Genomic DNA, 16,886 nt, shown 5'->3' with positions numbered 1-16,886 from the left:
GTATTTGAGCATAAGCTCTCATTATTTTACTTTGAGTTTCCCAGGAGGTCATATACCAATGGAGAGAGTATTCTTTGATTATAAATCTATGTGAGACTTTCATCATCCAACAGCAGTTACTCACAGTTTTAAAACGTATTAGATTTCCACACCCTATAAGAAATGTTATGCTTCGTTCCACATCGATTGGCTTAAACTGTTACAAATGATATCAGAGCAAGACACAAAGCATTGCTTATAAGAGTGAAAATCTCTCCCGGTTACATTATCATAAAAAAATTAATTGAACTTCACACTTATCCTAATCGATTTGCTATAATAATTTACAAGCATGGAATAAATCATATTTTAAGATATAATAATTTTGAGAACGTCATTTCCTTAAAAGCAATAATTTACCCAAGAAATAATTCCTTAGACAATTTTAGATAAGTTTTTTTTTTTTTTTTTTTTTTGGTAAATATAAGATAACTTATTTAAATAGGGAGGAATATAGATTATGTTGAATACTTCCAAAAATATAATTTTGATATTTAAAAAAAAAAAAAAAAAAAAAACATAAAATCTATGAAAATGGCCCATGGTTTTAAATTGAAGGTCGGTTTATGGCATTTCACCTAATACAACTAAGCTTTGATAGCCAACCAAAAGAGCTTTTTATCCACTGGGATATGGCGACCAAACCCCCTGGCCTACTTCAAGAATACTTTACAAACTTTGTAATGACTAACGAACGATAACAATGTACACAACGGGAGCTTCTTACTAAGACTTTCGACTCCAGTCCAAAAGCTCGTTCAGGCGGAGAAGCTAGAAACCTTCCCGATGTGTGAGGGGAGACTGCTCGGGATGGCTAGTCCAAGATGCTGAACAACAACGTTTGATTTTGGAAAAACACCTTCGTTATGGAAGTACTTGCTTTCGAGCTAACCTTCGCAGTCATACAAACAGATGTTGCTGGTGAAAGCAATGCCAAAAAATGGAATGAAGTGCAGCGCCCCAGGCGTAGCCAAAAACGTCGGTCACCAATGGAACGTTCTTGAGGATCGAGTCAACCTTGCTGGACAAGTATTCTTGCTTGTTGCTGAAGCTGTTTCAAGGAACTGATACCATTCTTCTCAGTTTCATCGTTGCATCTCAGGGTTGATTCCAGGCTGATCAACTTTTGAATCAAAGTCACTGTACCATCTATCCATGAATGATTGCACAAGTTTTCTTCAGATTCTTCTCCGGTAATACCATAAGTAGCTTCAAACTCCCTTGATTTAGCCGCAGCCTCGGTTAATACACAATTTGGGAGTCCTGAAACAACATCATTAGTTTGTATCCCAGAACCATTTCCCAGTTTAAAAACGACTATAATCCACATGGTGGAAAAGCCAACAAGTTTAACCGGGCAAAACACATCCCGACCAAAAGGTTAGAGGTTCAAATCACCCCACCCACTCCACAAAGCCCGTACCAACTTCAGTATTTACAGAACTCGGAGAATGCTTGGTTCACGGGTCAAGTTTGCGTGATTCAAAAAAAGAAACTGAGTGGGTTTGCACATGCCAAGCTACCTGTTCGATATAATCAGGTTGCATAAACCTAGGCTTAAACAAACCTTTTACTTTGTGTACTTAACAACCAAACAGGACTTATTTAACCTGTGAATCAAACATCTCCTACCAACTTGAAATCAAAAGGCATTCTAGTACCACAAACAAGTGAGGTAAACTAATTTCTAATGGATATAAAAAGGCAATGAGCCTTACCAGCTAGCCGTGCAACATTCACTCCATAACTTTTCGGACACGTGCCAGGAGTCAAACGATAGAGAAATGTAACTTCTTCTACGCCCCCAGTCCCCTCTCCAACTCGGCATGCCATATGGTACAATGAAACCTACAGAAAAAGCCTTTAATTAACTAACAGACCAATTATCCTAACAAAATAATGGTTAAATTACAAATTTGATCCAACCATTTGGAAAAAATTAGAATCCAGTCTCACGTAGTCTGACGGACTAAGTCTTGTTGGACGATGGAAGTCCCACATCAGCTAATTTAGGAAATGATCATGGGTTTATAAGTGAGGAATACTAACTCCATTGGAATGAGGCCTTTTGGGGAAGCCCAAAGCAAAGCCACGAGAGCTTATGCTCAAAGTGGGCAATATCATACCATTGTGGAGAGTCGTGTTCGTCTAACAATTCTAACATTTAAAACAACAGGAACTAAATGTTAACTTTCTCAAAATCATAGGGATCAAATTAGTAATTTTAGTGGAAAACTCTTTACTTATGATGGAACTAACTTAAGCTTAGTAAAGTTCACGCGTACAATGCAATGTAATTAAGTATACAACGGTATGCAAACGTGTTTTAATGCTTGAAAATGTGAAAGAAGCCCGGCATGCTAAATCGACTTTTATCTGCAATACAAATTAAGCTACAGAACCGCAGAGGTAGAAGACAATACCCTAGGATCTTTACAATAAGCCAAGGCTAATCGGTGATAATGAGTTGAGAATACTCCCCTGCATTGCACCTTGCTAACAAAATGTTCGAGAACTGATTCACTGTTGAGGGCAGAAAGAACAGAGGAATATTAAGTTAAGATAACATTGTCTCGAGTCCAAGTGAATGGAAAAACCAAATATTATACTGAATCTGAAATTATTTAAATGACACTTACGCAATTGCCTGTCCATCTGAAGTTGCTGTCCCACGTCCGAGTTCGTCCAATATCACCAATGAATTACGGGTAGCTGATGACTGCACCAACCAATTTGACGTATGCTTTTAGTCAGACAATAATGAAAGCAGAAATACCTTGAAAAGAATGGATCATGCAAAGTTCCAGCAGTTTTGGCTACACGAGGTAAAAGACCTTAACAAGATGACTGTAAGAAAACTAAATTGATCAGTTATGTAACAATGTCTTACCAACATCAGCGCAGTTTCTGATAGTTCTGTCAAAAATGTACTTTGACCAGACATAATCTGATCCTTAGCACCCATCCGAACAAATATTCGATCAACAGGAGCTAACTCAAAACTTTCTGCAGGAACATCTGCACCTATCTGCAGAACCAATTTCTTAAAATTGAAGACAACGAGACTTTCAAGATTAAAATTTAAAAATAAGGAAATATATTGCCTGAGCCAGAACGACGGACAAACAAACTTGCCGAAGAAGAGTCGATTTTCCACCCATGTTTGGGCCAGTCAGAAGAATGAAGCTGGCACTCGAGCCACCAATATTGATGTCATTGGGGACAAATGTACCCTCACCCAACGAATCACTTCTAAGAATAGGATGCCCCAAGTTTTTTGCAGAAAAACGTGGCACTTCCTTTTGACACTGTGACTTTGAGAAAAGTGGTTGACATGCGCCACCCTCATAATAATCACTTGCAATTGCTAGGCTGATCAGAACATCAAGTTCTGCAGAAGTTTGCTCAACATCAGCCATGAAACATTTTGGATTGATATGATTAAGAAATTCAGATCACTCCAGATGAACATTACAAAACAAGTTCAACCTTGAAAACGTAACAGTGCTTTTTATAAATGAATAAATTTAATAGTCCCTATATAATATATAGCATTTTATAAATGAATAAACTTGACAACCACCATAAGATAGATAAGGATAATATTTTACGTGAGACCAGTGACATCATCATAATCATAATAGTTCTCTTCGATATGCAATTATAACTAGTAACCACAAAAAATAATATTAATAAGAGAATAATTGCCTACCAGCAACTGCAGAGACTAATTGCCTCCACTGGAGATGATGTTCACAGAATTTCCCAATTAACCTCTGCAAAATGCTTTTCAGCGAGGACTCCTTCTCAGATTCAGCTAGAGAAAGCTCAGCTAACCACTTCTTAATATTAGGAGTCCAGTACCGGAAGAAGCCCTGGGTGCATCAAAAAAAGGTGAAAAACGCATGTAGATTTATAGAATTTATTTTTTAGGCAATAAAGGTCAAAATATGTTTTGCTTGTTATCAATTAGTAGAACTAAATCTGCTTTTTTATAGAGAGAAAATGTTGAGAAGTTGATTAAGAACGAGTTTACCTCACACTTGGCATATGAACATGATAATTTTTTAAAAAATGAAATAAAAGAAATACATTCAATGAAAGAAAGTTTTCAGATTAAATTATAATCAGTGCAAATCCAGCTATAGGTTGGAAGTGGTCAGAGCTCCTTTGTGCTTCTCGCTCACCAACTCAAGAACAAAGAAGTGGCCTATGGATAATCCTTACAAATCCAATTATTTATAATTGTGTTGCGGAAAGAAGAATACTAAACATGTCTAAACATATAGGTAAGATTTAAAAATATGTTTACGCTAGGAAAAGAATGTTAGGTTTCATCAAAGGAGTACCTTACACTGTCCCAACATGGTTCAGAAAACAGAATACCTTACACTGTCCCAACTAGAATTTTAAAATATTACTAAGACTGTTGGAGAATACTTGTGCAACAGTTCTCATGCTATTTGACACAAGCGCACAAAAATAAACTAAATAAAGCTTCACTAACCTTTTTAGATGATCGCAACTCATAATTCTGAGGAATGCTACCCTGCAAACTTTCAGGCACTTCCAACAAATGAGTCTCTTTTCCTACTGTCACATAAGTGATCTACATAAAAGCATAATTTTTAGAAGTTTTAGAACCAACGTGAACTTCCAGGTATTATGCATGCTACCAGAAGGATAAAGGTGATTCAAGAAGGTTTCTCACTGATGTATCCCCAAGTAATTTCCTCTGTTCCTTTAAATGCTTTGTCAAGTTAGATTGTATCTCCTTGATTTTTTTACAAGCAGAGTCATACTCCACGTCTACACTTTCACGAGGAATTATACGTCCCGAACTATTGGCTTCACCCCAATCAAAAGCATCCTTGAAATGACTAAGAACTGACTGGAGATCAGGAAGACCTTCACCTGAAATAAATAAAGAATTAGTTTCCAATAAGTTTGATGGAGCAACCATAAAGTATACAATAGATCACAAAACATCATACCAGGTGTTAATAGGCAATCAAGTCGTCTTGATTCAACATTTTCCAAAATGACACGAAGCGATGAACATGCTTGGAGCATGAGCTCACAACCACGCAAAGCAGATATAAACTCTTGAAGCTGTCTTTTTGCCGCATCCTCATATAGAACCACATTTGTTGCATTCCTCCCATTTGCCTCACTGTTAAGAAGTCAATCATTGAACGCAAATTATTCCAACAAGCATTGCATCACTAAACTATTATACATAAAGTTCTTTGTCCTCACCTACTAGCAAAAATGCGAGCAAGTAAACGCTCCATATCTGTGAGTTTGGATAATGCTTTCCGAAACTCAAGAGAATAAGATAAGTTATCTCCCTAGAAAGAAAATATAAAAAAGATTAGAAAAGGAAATTTCCTTCAAAGTTAAATATAGTAACAGATATGCTCCTACACTGCCTCAGAAAAATAAAAGTAAAGAAACTGTAAGAGAAATGCCTCATTAATTGCTGTAATTATTAAACCTACCCGTAGGCTCGCCACAGCACCCTGCCTAGCTTTAATTGACTCTACGTGATATAAAGGTCTTGCAAGCCATGTCTTAAGTAACCTTTTCCCAAATGCAGTTACACAGTGGTTCAATTGTGAATAGAGCGTCCTGAAACAAAATTGAAATTTGAAACACTTTTCCCAGAATAAGCTTAAAGCAATCATAAATAATACTCGGAATCGTGGACAATAAAAAGGCTACCCAGAAGAGCCCCCATTTCTACTGTTCTCAAAGATCTCCAGATTCTCCAAGGCAGCTGCATCAAGAACCATGTAGGGTTTTGAAATAACATCCTTGAAGCCAGAACAAGGAAGCAATTCAAACTTCGCAAATCTAAGCAAGGCCTCATCCAGGAAAGCCTGCTTCAAATAGAAAAGGATTCCTCCAAGAGCTGAAAGTGCCCAAGACCCATTTTCACGTGCATTAATTAGTTCAGATAAAACATCTGGCAAGTAGCCCAACCCATCTTTTTCTCCAGGAACATCATCATTGAGTAAACTTTCTTCATTAGACGATCCAGGGAATGATCGATTAGCAATGCCCTTAAACAATCTCTTGACTTCGTGAACACTTTTCTCAGCATCCCAGAATTCCAATAATGGAACTAACTCATTCACTAAAGGATTTCTCGTATGAGTGAGTAGCACCCTCTCCGTTTCAGGACTTAGCAGTTTAGAAGGTTTAATAATTTCAACTGGCCTAAGCTCGGACAAAAGACAGCACAGAGCACTGCACTCCGCATCATCACCAAACTGTCGAAGATGAGCAGCAAATTAGTAAAAATATCATTTGATTGATGTACTGCACATTGCTTATTCATCACCCAATGAAAATGCAATTCATAACATGTGACAACATAAAGTGAGTTCATATATGGTAGATTATTTATTAGTACTCATATAAAATAGTATAAACCCATACCATGCACATTCAATCACCGATACAAAATAGACAACATGTTCAATTAATCAAGTACCACAATAGTCCATGAGTTCAAGACCTGGTTCCCTTCTATTCCTCAAGGAAAATGCCTAAAAATATGTTGGATAGGTAGGGAGATAAATTTTATCTTCCAGTGTTTAAGCGAGGGGAGAAAACTCACACAACAGTAAACTTGAGTTCTATTCAACATTTTACCTGCCCAAGGATAATCCTACTGGTGGCCACATCAACCACACAAACTCCTAAAATCCGTTCTGCTGGCTGGCTTTCCAAGCCATGGAATTTTTCAGTTACTGCCATGAGATATGAAGCATCAGGATTCAAAGATAGCATCTCACCCTCAGTTAGTGTTCCTTTTGTGACTACTGCACATATTTCCCGTTTCACAACCTGTAGACAAGACAACAAATAATATTGTTACAGCCTTATGATCTCATCACAAAAATTTGCTCCTTGCATCAAACTTCTAATGGGTGGGACAAGGCATAATTCTTAATCTTCGCGGATAAAAAGTAATTACTCAAATTGCGTAGAGGAGGCAGCTTATAATATTATACATGCCTTATCCTTAGAACCTTTCTCCTTTCGTCGTCTCTCTAACTGTTCAGGAGTTTCTGTCTGCTCTATAACAAGAACTCGATAACCCTGCTCTGCCAAGGCAGCCATAGTTAAATGTCACCTTGGAAATGTTTGATCATAAAGGATTTATCAAACCAATAAGCTGGATAAATAAATCCCAAATAAAAGGAAAAAGGATGACAGCTAACCTTCCTTGCCAACTTCTCCACATTCATTGAAAAGTTCTTCTCAGGGAAGCCACAGTGAGGTTGTTCTCCCTTTCAATTTTATAATTAGATAAAAAATGTTAATCAATAACTAGAGAAACAAAAGCAAACACCATACTACGCAAGCACATACAATGGCAAGGAAGTTGGTTAGTTTGTGCGAGAAATGCTGCAACAAAATGCAACCTATCATAATGCTCGTACACTGATACATTCACGTTGACTGGTTTACTGAAACATAGCTTCCTCAGTGAACATTTTAGTGACTGACCTTCATATATTGCAAATCAAGCTCCTTAGCTCCTACGTGTGCATCCATTTCAAAAAGTTCATAAAATTTCCCCATCTGCTTCAGATAAAATGTAACAGTATTACTAGCTGAGTATTACTAGCCAACAATTAGCTGAACCACTAATTAACCAGTGAACATAGAGGCAGACCTTGAAAAACAGAACTTTATCCATGTGCTTTGACTTAAACTCCCACCATTGTCTCTGTAGACGGAAGATCAAGAAGGAAATTAACTCATACAACTTCATCCGTATCGAGAAAAAAAAAATAGAAACCTTATGAAAAATGTTCAACACTTGAGTACCTGACCATCTGATAAATTCTTCAAGAAATGAGGAGGCAAATACAAAGTTCTTGGATCATAATCAGGATCTCCTGGATGTCTTTTGTTTGCATCCTTCCTGTCTCTGATTGAATACCCAGGTAATTCATGAAATAATGAGTATCACACACCAAAATGGTCTATCACTGCCGTGAATAAGGAATGCTTCAATCTTTACTTTCTTCATATTTTTTTAATCACATAAAAGAGACTCAAAATAGAGTGGGGAAAATGATGTAGAATTAAAAAAAAACAAAACATATAGACAGCTTACTCCTTTAGAAATCGGAACTTTTCAGCTTCTCGCGTGTTGAACCTTTCTAAGGCATCGTTCGCAATTTCATTCATTCCATTCAAGATATTCACCCCTGGGGAGATAAGGGAAAAGAAAGTCTACATTAAGCAACAATAGAGACAACTTTAACTACACAAAAAACACAGGGAAGATAGACGCTTTCAAGATTCAATACTCAGAAGAGAATCAAAGTTTAAGAAGGTTCATAATTTCAACAGACTAAGAACAGGCAACTACAATCTAAGTGTCTTCTTCTGAACCAACCCACATTCTCTTCTTGATACTACAGTCTTACAGTAAGAACAATAACAAGAATTTGTTAACTAACTGCTACCAAACGAAACCCAATCACAAAGTCAATTCAGGAAACAAAATATGCAGATAAAGAGACATATTTATTAGTGTAAAGTGCTTCCTTCCAATTATGGTTTACAGCATTGCATAATCCAGCAACGAGATATGACTTTAAGCATTAATGTTCATTCATAGAACTGATGTTCATCAACATGTTGGCCTACATATCTAGACTATAAAAATGACTGAATGCCAAAAAGAAAGCTTTTAGACCCATCACTCACTATCGGATTTGATCTTAGGCTCCACTGAAGAAAGCCCAGAAGGCAAGTTTCCACCGCTACTCTTGCTTTTCTTTGGAGCTCCTACCACTTTCTCGCCATTGCTTATCTTACGCTTCTTGGATTCCAAATTCCCACCTTGCTTTCTTCTTGACTTGCCCACTCCATCGTCCTCATTCTCATCTTCTTCATCTTCCTCCACCAACTCCAAATCCTCCTCATCACTCACCTCATTCTCCACATTCTTTCCCTTCCCCCAATCTTCATCTCTTGAATCATCGCTGGCGTCCCCATCGTTCAAATCCTCTTCGATATCTTCTACCACCGCCGCATTCATCGGCGATGAAGAACCCCGTCGCAATCGTTTTAACTTCTTCTCACTTTCCTCAACCCACTCGATCTTCTCATTCCCCAACACCAGTGACTCCTCCTCCGCATCGTCATACTGCACCAGATGCTTCCCATCCTTCTCATCGAACATTTTCACACGACCCTCGTACCAGCTCTTATCCAACGGCCAATAAACCTTTATTCTCTTCCCAACAACCCCATCCCCGTACGACTTCTCCTTCACATGAGCTATAGGAGAAGGACCGGGAGAAGAAGATGCAGCGCCGCCCCCGCCGCCGATCACCAACGGGGTCTTCTTGCGCTTAGACTGTACAGAAGAAGGAGAATTAATGCTAGGGCTAGGGTTTGAAGTCGGACTCGAATTGAAATGTGAATCACGGTTAGTTTTATCGGTAGAGTTGTCTCCGGTGGATTTTTTGGTAAAGAAGGAAGTGATTTGACGTTGTTGGTTTACCAATGGCGATCGGCCATTGCTGGTTCGACGAGATGAGGACATTTGCTTCTTTGATGAGTGTCGTGGCGACGAACGGTAGAGAGAGAGAGAGAAAAAACGGCGTACGAGATTGAAGAAGATGAAAGAACTTCGAGGTATAGAGTGAGAGAGAAAGTGAATGGCGGGAAAATGGCCGAGAAAATTGCCGGGAAAAATGTCCGATAAACGAGGGCGGCGGCGTTGTTTGGCGGGAAATGTCGGAACCCGATATTACATGTACGGAATTTCCATCAATCCTGATTGTTTAATTAAATATATTTCTTTTTTGCTGCAAAAAAACATTTTACTAATTAGCAAACAATTTAACTATTAATTTTTATTATATTAGGTAACTAATTACCCAAATAATTCAGCTAATTTTGAAATAAAATAAAATTTATTCTTGGCGTTTTTTAACTCGGTGTATTTATATTTCATAAAATGTGCGTATGGATTTATAATATGAGTTAAATTTAGATTATAACGGACAGAAAATTTATTTCACGTGTTATGAATGTTGAACTTTCTCAAATAAACCCGCTCTATGTCATCCAACCTACTAGTTCCACAACAAGCGTGCGTCGATTTAAAACTTAAAAATAGCAATAATTATTAACCTTTAAACAAAAGGTTAAGAGCTCGATTGTTTGGCCCATATATGTAATTATATGATTTTACGTGACATCTGAATAAATGAAAGATACACTAATAAATTGATAATACATCTAAATGAGAGTAATTGTATGGATAGAATGATAAAAAAAAATTACTACATCTATCAACAACAAGATGCAGCTTCATTTGTCATGGCTAGTTCATACGAACATCATAGGTAAGCATGTTTTGTTTTGAGTGATTCTATATCATGTGATCTTGCATGCAACATGACAAAACATAGAGAGTTCAAACCCATCACTAGAAGATATTGTCGGCTTTAGCTAGTTATGCAGGTTGTTAGTTATTTAAATCCTCCCTTTTCAATTACGACATGTGTGACGACCCAGATTCACCGCTAGCAGATATTGTCCTTTTTAGGCTTTCATGTTCGGGCTTGCCCTCAAGGCTTTAAAATGGATCTACTAGAGAAAGGTTTTCACGCCGCCCTTGTAAATGGTGGTTTGTTCTTCTCCCAACCAATGTGGGTCCAGCGTCATCGTTGCCACTCTTTCCTTCCTCCAATTGATGTGGGCACTCTTTCCTTCCTCCAATCGATGTGGGACCACCACCAAATCCGCCTCCTTTGAGGCCCAGCGTCCCTACTGGCACACCACCTAGTGTCTACCCCCTTTGGAGAAGAGCGAGAAGGCTGGCACATCGTCCATGTCAGGCTCTGATACTATTTGTGACGACCCAGATCCACCGCGAACAGATATTATCCTCTTTGGGCTTTCCTTTTCGGGCTTACCCTCAAGGCTTTAAAACCGTCTAGAGAAGGTTTCCACACTATTGTAAATGGTAGTTTGTTCTCCTCGGAAGGAACCAACGTGGAACATCGCACCATCTATCTCATTTGCACTAAAATTTTGGGAACTTTTTGATATAGCTTTCCAGCCCACAGAAAACCAGAGGGAGCTGCTCAACAAGAATCTTCCATGGCGGCTGCTCCACCGCCGAAATCTTTTCTATCTCTATCCATCGGAGACGAAAACCGATGGGATGCGACGAACGAAGTTGAGGAGGACAAATGCGCGTTCCTAGTCGTAGCTCTCTGCCCTTGTCTCGTATGCTTCTGCCTACTCTTAATAGTAGTTTTCATTGTTCTCATCGTCAAATTTCACTTCCTTTGCCATACTCCTCTTCATCATTTGATGTTCAAGAACAAATGTTGATCAATTTGCCTCGAGAGATTTGAATCTGGAATTTCGCTATCTTCGAGTATTGATTTGGTAGAATGAAGTTAGGGTTTTCTGATCTCAGTAGTTGTGATTTAGATCTAGATTTCGAGATATAATTGGTGATTAGTTATGTGATCTTGTTTCATAATTAGGATTTGATGCGTTTTTTAATGGCTGATGCATATTGGGAAACCTACAGGATGATATTGTTACTCTTTAGCTTCTAAGCACCATCGAAAGTGCTTGAACATAGTGTTGTACCAATCAATATGCTAGACATGGAACTATGTTTGCATCCCTACCTCAAAAGCTTCCACCATTTTTGAGGACTTGAATGTTTGATTACTACTATACCATACTGGGAGAAAGATTGGCTGTGTCCAAACCTCTGCAATAATGTTTCAATGCGAGTTTTTGAGTTGAAGTTTTGTATAATGTTGTGAGAATTCACATTGGTCGGAGAGTAGAATGAAACATTCCTTATAAGGGTGTGAAAACCTCTCTCTAACAAGAAAGCTCAAAGAGGATAATGTATGCTAGCGGTGAGTTTGGGCGGTTACAAATGTGGTCGAGGTAGCCATTGGAAGGGTTGAGCAAACACTTTTTGAAGGCTGAATGACAGCATTACGCGTACGTATACCCGATTTCAGTTGTGTTTAAGGGTTGTTTAAATGTTGAATTGTGATTGGAAACATTGTGGATAAGGATTCTGATTGAGACTGGAAACTGTTGGATCTGAAAAGGGTTTAATCTTGGTTGTATTGCTTGCAATATTCTACGCTTGTAGGCTTCTTAAGGTGTAGGGACAAGGTCTGATGGGAAATGGCCCAGCAACCTGATGTTGAAAGTTAGTCAAATTGGTGCTGAGATTTGAACTTCCTGCAAACAAACAGGGATGAACAGATCAATTGGGTCGAGCGTTGGTCGTTTTATCGCAGCTGGGTCTCTCTGTTCTTCTTTGATGGAAACAAACAGTTCCCTTCTTGAAATAACGATATACATCGAAGGATTGAACGACATTGCAGCGAAAGAAATCAATGCTCGTTGACTTGATTGCAAGTAGCCGACTGCCAATCCTTCGACAACTTGGGGTAAGGGATGTTAGATGATGAAAGTCCCACATCGGCTAATTTAGGGAATGATCATGGGTTTATAATAAAAAAATACTCTCTCTACTAGTATGAAGCCTTTTGGAGAAGCCCAAATCAAGCCATGAGAGCTTATGCTCAAACTCTTCGTTGGTACGAGGCTTTTTGGGGAAGTTCAAAGCAAAGCCATGAGACTTTATACTCAAAGTGGATAATATCATACCATTGTAGAAGGTCGTGTTCATCTACCGCACCTGAGAGATAGATTAAATGGCCTGACTTTCCAGCCAAGTAAATTAGCTTGCTTGTTTTAGTTCTACTTTATCCATTGCTGTCTGTTGGTAGCAAGAATCTAGCCAGTCCTTTTCATTATTCAACTTTCTTTTTTCTTTTTAGTTAAATTCTATTATTATTATTAATTTTTTAATCTCATAAAACAAAAAATAAAATGATTATCAAATAAGGTATATTATTTTAATTTAATCTTTCTTAACCAAACAAAAATAATAAATCAAGCTTATAACCTTTATAAACTTATATATATATATATTTGATTGCTTCAGAAGGACGGCTATGATAATTAAAACATTAATTAATATTTGCACTCAAACTAAGGACTGCTAACCACATTATCTTAACAAAATAAATAAAATTAATAATTAATAATTAATAATAATAATAATAATAAAAGTAACCACTTATTAGTTATTCCATAAAGAAATGCGAAGAATAATTGTTGTAGGAAATTTAAAAATAATTTAATTATGACAAATTGAAGTATATGCTAAGACATGACGAGTTTGGATTAATTAGATAATGGGGACAGCCTTTGACCTTATTTTAATATCATTTATACGCTACCAAAACTCTCATGCATGCAATTTTTAAATTAATTCTCTATATTTTTATAAAACTATGGAATATGATCATCTCTAATATCTTATATCTAACTCAATTTTATTTAATTTATTTACACCAATTTTATCATTTTTTTAATATCTAAATGTTGCTGTTGTTACGTGACATTTCAAAACGGGTATTAAATAATGTCTCTCATTTATATACGAACAATACAATAATTTACGAGCTTGAGATGATATTTAAAAATTTTCACAATATTTGATTGAGTGTTTTTTAAGAAAAATCATTAACGTTGTACTTAGATTAACACCAAATATATCGATATATAGAAGCTCTTAATCACGGTGTGTCATGGTCATGTCTATCCAAAGCGTGTTACCTATGAGAGCATGTTAGATGTCCAATCATGCTCGTTTAGACATGTTGTCTATTAACACATGTCTGTTCCAAAAATCCTTTTAATTTCAGGTATGGTTAGATGTTTATCGTGTCAATATAAGGTGCATGACTGTTCATCAAAACTATTTCTACATGGTTAAGTTGTTCGCTGGGTTATAACAATGTCACACAATCGTTGTCCCACTACCACAAGAGTGTAGCTGTGACACAGTGCACCATGCGGTTAGTTCATTAAACTACTCCTTCAATCTACCTCAAATTAATTGATCGGTTTGGACACGAACAACGGGATAATTTATTACTCATCGACCTAGGAGAGATAGACTATACTCTATTTTACATTAAGTAATTATTAGGAAATAATATCAATAATTTGTCAAAATCATAAGAGAAGGCATTGGAATATATAATTAGTAATATTAAAAATGAGAATTAAAGTTAATAATTAATAAAAGAATAAAATATTAATATAAATACAAGTTATATTATATTATACGCCATTGCCAATTGCCAACCCATTCGAAATTCTGGACGTGGCCGCCACTCAACGTTTACCTTCTTCCTTCTCCTTATTTACATTCTCAGATTCTTCACTTCATTCTGCAACTTCCGAGCTATGGCTATGGCGTCCCAAGAATGGCCGCGAAACGTCTCTCTTATCTTCAAGAAACTCTTGCATCTTCTCACTGTCACTCTCCTCAGCCTCTCGCTTCCACTTTCATTTCTTCTCTTTTGCAGGCTCGCTCGTTCTCAGTATCTACAGGCTTTTCTTTCTCCGTCAACGCCTCTTTCTTTTTCCTTCCTCGCATATGCTGACCGAGTTCTTCTTTTGGTTCTTATTTCTCTCATCGCCATAGCCGCTTTTCTCGATAACTTGCTTGGTAAATCGATTCTTCCGGCGAGACCGTCTGGCCTGAGCGCGGCTTGGATCGGTCTATGTACGTTGCAGGTCGGTATGGCGTTGGGAATGGACGAGGGATTGGCGATTGGTATCGACGCTTCGAGCATAGGATTGCGGAGAAATTTGTGGTGCCGGTTGATGTTTTTCTTAGGGTTGCATACGGCGATGATTCATTGGTCGAAGGCGGCGGTGAAGCCGGTGGTGGACGATACCGTTTTCGGAACGCCTGTGGAGGAGAGTTGGAGTGAAAGAATCGCCATGGCGGTGAGCTTTGGGGGATTATGGTGGTGGAGGTTGAGAGATGAAGCTGAATCTCCGGCGATTACTGCGGAAAGCAAGATGGAGCTTCTTATCGACCTAACTATGGTGGATTTCGCCGGTTGGGCTCTCTATTACCTCATTATCGCAATCGGATTCGTTAAAACTTCGAGAATCTTTGTTTGGTTTCTGAAATTTATCCTTCGCGAAAGGAAGGAGGAAAGTTCTTCCCAATTCTCCCAATCCAAACGGATTGAAGTCGTCTGAGATTAAGCCTCTTCTGCAATTATTGATTTCTCCTATTTGAGTTATTTCATTTTTATGGGTAAATCTTTCTCCATTTGAATTCTAGAAAGATAAATGTTACCGCAATTTTCAACTATTCCATTGATCATTGCTCTGACTTATTCCCTTTCGCATGTAATCTCTGTGCAACCATCGAAGATGGTTGTGGAGGTTTCCAGTGCAGAGAGATTGTAATATTATTATATTTCTACAATTTGTAATCATTCTGGTAAAGAAAAGAGCCAACAATAAGTCATCTCTGTTCCTTGTTTGTTCTTATGGCTTCAATTTCAACATTTTTTTGGTTGTCTGGTTAGAAAATGACAAGAAGAAAGCCTGTAGAGTTGAGATCATTGACTCACCAACTTGTTTAGTTATTTATGAACTCTGGTTCTTGATCTTTTCTTTAAGACTTGTTTGGGACTATTGATTATAGTAGAATAATCCATAGGGATAGAAACAGATTTAGAGCAGATTTTTGGTTGTTTTGTTTAGAGAAATCTCTGCTGTCACTGATCATAGGTGTACTCAATCTGCTTGATCTAAAGCTGAATGTTTATTGTTTTGTTTAGAGAAACCTCTGCAGTGACATTGAGCATAGGTGTATTCTTCAGCTTCCTTCTGCTCTTAAATGGCCGATGGGTTTTTTTTTTTTCTTTTCTTCTCACCATTTGATTTCAATGTCTTGCAGGCAGGAGGTTTCTACCCCTCTAATGGCAGCCAGGAGAAGCAGGAGACTGAGCTCAGATGCAAAGAAGACGATTGTCTCTTTAGAATGGAGGTGTTTGGAGATTTCAACCTCTATGAACAGAACATTTCCAAGATTGGAGATCAAGCAAACTATCAACAATGCTACTTAGATTGTTTAATTCTTGATGAATTGCTGTTCGGTAATGACGATCATAAGGGTGGAAATCTCTCCGAGCAGAACATTTTAAAAACATCAAGGAGAAGCCAAAAGAGAAAGAGGACAATATTGACTATCGGTGGGCTTGGACTGTTACAAATAGTATCAGAACCAGTTTCGAGACAGTGTGCGAGCGAGAATGCTTTGCTCCCTAAGGGGTGGATTGTGTTTTTTATACCTAGCAGGTGATTTTAAGAAAGTACAAAAAAGACAATATCTACTCACGGTGAGCTTAGGCTATAACAAATCTAGCTACATAATCTATCAAATTCGACTCCAATAACTTTGAATCCATTTGCAACTGCTAAACAACTACGACACCGAAGTCAAGAGGATGAAGGTGACAAATCTTGACCAAAGGAGCACGGTGTTAGCTGAAAGTCCCACCTAGGCAAATTTATGGAAGTTTAATGAGTGTATAATTAAAGAATACTCTATCTATTAGTATGAATCATTTTGGGAAGCTCAAAGCAAATCCATGTTTAAAGTGGATAATATTATACCATTGTGAAAAGTCGGGCTTCATCTAACACAGTGAAGCCGCCACTACTTCATAAGGCAGCAATGAAAGATCCAAGTCTCATGTGGGGCAGGGATTGAAAACGTCCTTGCATGAGAAGGCAACGAGGGAGTATGAAGATTGAGGTGTGGAGGGCGTTTTTTGCAAGGTTTATAATGGAAGAAATGGAGTTAGAACGATTTTTAATTATGTATTTGATATGTCTTTAAAATTTAAAACTTAGTTTAAAGGACAAAA

General features: G+C 37.7%; 2 protein-coding genes across 2 annotated transcripts; one reads left to right on the top strand and one right to left on the bottom strand.

Annotated features, from left to right (window-relative positions):
- Positions 1 to 566: 566 nt before the first annotated feature.
- Positions 567 to 9,849, bottom strand: MSH6 (MUTS homolog 6). The gene is made up of 21 exons (XM_023659203.2): positions 8,776 to 9,849; positions 8,177 to 8,270; positions 7,885 to 7,987; positions 7,730 to 7,783; positions 7,561 to 7,635; positions 7,272 to 7,340; positions 7,066 to 7,149; positions 6,700 to 6,894; positions 5,764 to 6,314; positions 5,541 to 5,670; positions 5,299 to 5,390; positions 5,034 to 5,212; positions 4,751 to 4,953; positions 4,547 to 4,648; positions 3,752 to 3,914; positions 3,144 to 3,430; positions 2,930 to 3,067; positions 2,679 to 2,758; positions 2,463 to 2,562; positions 1,758 to 1,887; positions 567 to 1,302 (listed from the first exon to the last, which is right to left on the bottom strand). The coding sequence occupies exons 1-21, from the start codon at positions 9,617 to 9,619 to the stop codon at positions 1,052 to 1,054; spliced, it is 3,924 nt and encodes a 1,307-aa protein (XP_023514971.2). The 5' UTR covers positions 9,620 to 9,849; the 3' UTR covers positions 567 to 1,051.
- A 4,406-nt stretch (positions 9,850 to 14,255) lies between these two features.
- LOC111779123 (uncharacterized) lies at positions 14,256 to 15,331 on the top strand. Its single transcript, XM_023659197.2, has one exon. It carries the CDS (start codon positions 14,395 to 14,397, stop codon positions 15,202 to 15,204), a length of 810 nt encoding a protein of 269 aa, XP_023514965.2. The 5' UTR covers positions 14,256 to 14,394; the 3' UTR covers positions 15,205 to 15,331.
- The last annotated feature ends 1,555 nt before the right edge of the window (positions 15,332 to 16,886 follow it).

Source organism: Cucurbita pepo, chromosome 17 (assembly GCF_057944985.1).
Source record: "Cucurbita pepo subsp. pepo isolate OVF chromosome 17, ASM5794498v1, whole genome shotgun sequence".
Taxonomy (NCBI): Eukaryota; Viridiplantae; Streptophyta; class Magnoliopsida; order Cucurbitales; family Cucurbitaceae; genus Cucurbita; species Cucurbita pepo.
Note: the sequence above shows the minus strand (reverse complement) of the source record. Positions and strands in the feature narration are given on the sequence as shown.

Coding starts and splice junctions, on each gene's coding strand:
- MSH6 (XM_023659203.2), bottom strand. CDS start 9,619: ATGTCCTCATCTCGTCGAACCAGCAATGGCCGATCGCCATTGGTAAAC. Junction 3,068..3,143: donor TGTCCGTCGTTCTGGCTCAG/GCAATATATTTC, acceptor TTGGTTCTGCAG/ATAGGTGCAGATGTTCCTGC. Junction 1,303..1,757: donor GAATGTTGCACGGCTAGCTG/GTAAGGCTCATT, acceptor ATGTTGTTTCAG/GACTCCCAAATTGTGTATTA.
- LOC111779123 (XM_023659197.2), top strand. CDS start 14,395: ATGGCTATGGCGTCCCAAGAATGGCCGCGAAACGTCTCTCTTATCTTC.